The 2,469-nt window shown below is 39.4% G+C and overlaps 2 protein-coding genes across 2 annotated transcripts in view; one reads left to right on the forward strand and one right to left on the reverse strand.

Moving 5' to 3' along the window:
- The window catches only part of LOC108693408 (proline-rich protein 4-like), a 2,374-nt gene extending 1,862 nt beyond the window's left edge, over window positions 1-512 (reverse strand). The window contains exon 1 of the mRNA XM_018202326.1: window positions 439-512. Coding sequence (XP_018057815.1) covers window positions 439-450 — 12 coding nt within the window. The 5' untranslated portion in view covers window positions 451-512. The remainder of the gene's footprint in view (window positions 1-438) is intronic.
- LOC108693406 (angiotensin-converting enzyme) overlaps window positions 1-2,469 on the forward strand; it is a 58,617-nt gene that overhangs the window by 36,480 nt on the left and 19,668 nt on the right. The gene's annotated exons all lie outside the window — the stretch shown is intronic.

Genomic DNA, 2,469 nt, shown 5'->3' on the forward strand with positions numbered 1-2,469 from the left:
TACACATCACCGCACAATGTATTATATTCTTTCAAAATTCTAACAAAAATATAAAAATAAATAGACTCAAAATGTTGTGATAAAATGTCCTGAATATGAAGACGATTCGTTCACTTTGCAAAGTGAATCCGCTTTAAAAATCGATAACTGACATTGATAAAATGCGAAACGTTTGTTTAAAAAAAGAGTACACTCCTCGAGCAACTTGTTCGCGAAATCCCGTAATGATTTTCCATATCTACCGCGACAAAGATGCGCATTTGATCTCCCTCGAGCGATTCACACCCCGATTAATCCCATTCTCCATCGTTCACTTCTCGCAGGCAGTGTTATCTATCTGGGCCTCTTTGGTGCATGAGGCTTCTCGGACGAACTTCCCGACGCGACACCAGAACGAAAAAAGTCGACGAGCGAAATCGACTACGGCGGTAGACGTACCAGGATTCTCATTTTTGCTCTCGCAATGTTCCGGGTGCGTCCAGAAGTGAACTGGATGCTGATTGCCGTCGATTCCTGGTCTTATATACGCGGCACACTTTCGCCTTCGCCACCCGGAGGCCCATCGGATCCGAGGCCCCAAGTCGTATACCCCCACGTTACACCTCTTTGTTCAGCTACGGCGACGACGGTCCCACCGTCCCGAGCGACCACCACTCCCCTTTGGGACAGACGCCCCACTTCTCCTCCCTTAACAAATACACGAGCCACGAAGAAACACTCTTCTCCTTCTTTAACGAACAGGTTTTATTCTCTTCCTCCTTCGTTGAATGCTCATACTTGTGATGCCTGACTTCTTTTTTTTCTCTTGTCGCATATCTTCGCCAGTACTTTTGCTATGCTTTGGTTTTATATGTTACTTTCTCTAAGAAACGATGGACATACCAATCGTATCGTCGTAAACTCCCCTTGGTGTCGGAAGCTGCCGACGTGACATCGATCGCGTCCGCGTGTTTTTCCAGTTCAAGCGAATGCTCAGATTAATCCAGTACATTAAAACTCGTTGCATGTAACGTTTACTGGAATTCTTAACAGGTTACAATCCGTTTACCGATTAACCGATAAATCTGTCAGTCTATACGGATATATCGAATAAAAATGCGACACATCAATTCAATAAATTCTCGTCGACTGTCACTGTGTCATTGGCATCCATGTCTCGCACAAGAGATTTATACATCAATATGAGTTTAATAAAATTTCGTTGAAAAACCAGTTTTGTCAATTTTGGTTACATCTGACGCAATCTAATGATGATGTTTCCTTTCCGGGATTTTCGAAATGCGAGTAAATTCGCTCCAATCGAGTTTTAAACTGCGTGTCGTAGTTCCTTGAAGTAGAAGTACCTTGCGACTGAAACGGAAATCGGCAAAACCCTTCCGGGGAATTGAATCGCAATCATCGAAATGCGCAATAGATTGCACGTTTTGCGAAACTTGGTATTTTATTATCGTGAACTATGCACGATCTAACATAGTTGTCTGATCTAACATGGGAGAATTGTATTGTATATTCTGATTAAATTTTATTCATATATCTTTCTTTTTTTTTCAAGACTTTTTAATTTATCTATGATAAATTTCAAACTACTTATATACGTATATGCTAGTGTAGGACATTGACATATGCCAACCTGGTTTCTCTGTCAGTAAATTGCACTAATTTCTTATCCTTTTCCTACAATTCCGTGTTCTCCTGCAAGAATACATAATTCGCATTCCAGCGTTACGTCTAGTCTTCTCTACGTGTCTTCAATATTGTAAATTTCTCGCTTTTTACTCTGCCGTTTTCAAAAGCTTAAAATATTTTGGTGGAGCCGTAGAAACGTTGCTCCTTTTGCTTTATTAATTCATTTATGATTTCCAGATTTATGTAACTCAGATGTAATTCAGATAATCAAGTCTCAATTTATATATTATTAATCATTAATTGCGAGACAGTAGAGAAAATAGCTTCTGACAGTTTTATAACAATTGTATTTTTTAATGTAATTGTATATTTAGATCTATAATGAGGAACTAAGGGCAACCGTATTAAAGAATTTCACAACAGTTGCAGATCTACTTTCTCTGCTGAACGTAACCATTATATATAATATTGATCATAGTTAATTTCAGCCTTAATAAAAAAAAATGAGAACACTTAACTCGACAAATGGTTAAAAACTAGAACAATTTCTTGAATTACACAAAATTTCCTTTCATTTTCATATCTTTCTCGATAAACCTGTCGTACGTCAATTGCATTGACGCAACGTAACGTACGTTTCATTCTACGTGCCATTCAATACGTCATTTTTCGTGGCGATCGACTGCAACGGTCACGCGAATCGCGCGCGGATCAACGTCATCCTCTCCCTTTCGCTATTACTGTTCCGTTTTCGTCCTCACCTCGCCCGTGTACGCGGTGCTCAACGCCTCGTAACGGTGCCACGTAATAGCGTACATATATATGTATATATAAATATATATA

This window comes from Atta colombica, unplaced genomic scaffold (assembly GCF_001594045.1).
Source record: "Atta colombica isolate Treedump-2 unplaced genomic scaffold, Acol1.0 scaffold9, whole genome shotgun sequence".
NCBI lineage: Eukaryota > Metazoa > Arthropoda > Insecta > Hymenoptera > Formicidae > Atta > Atta colombica.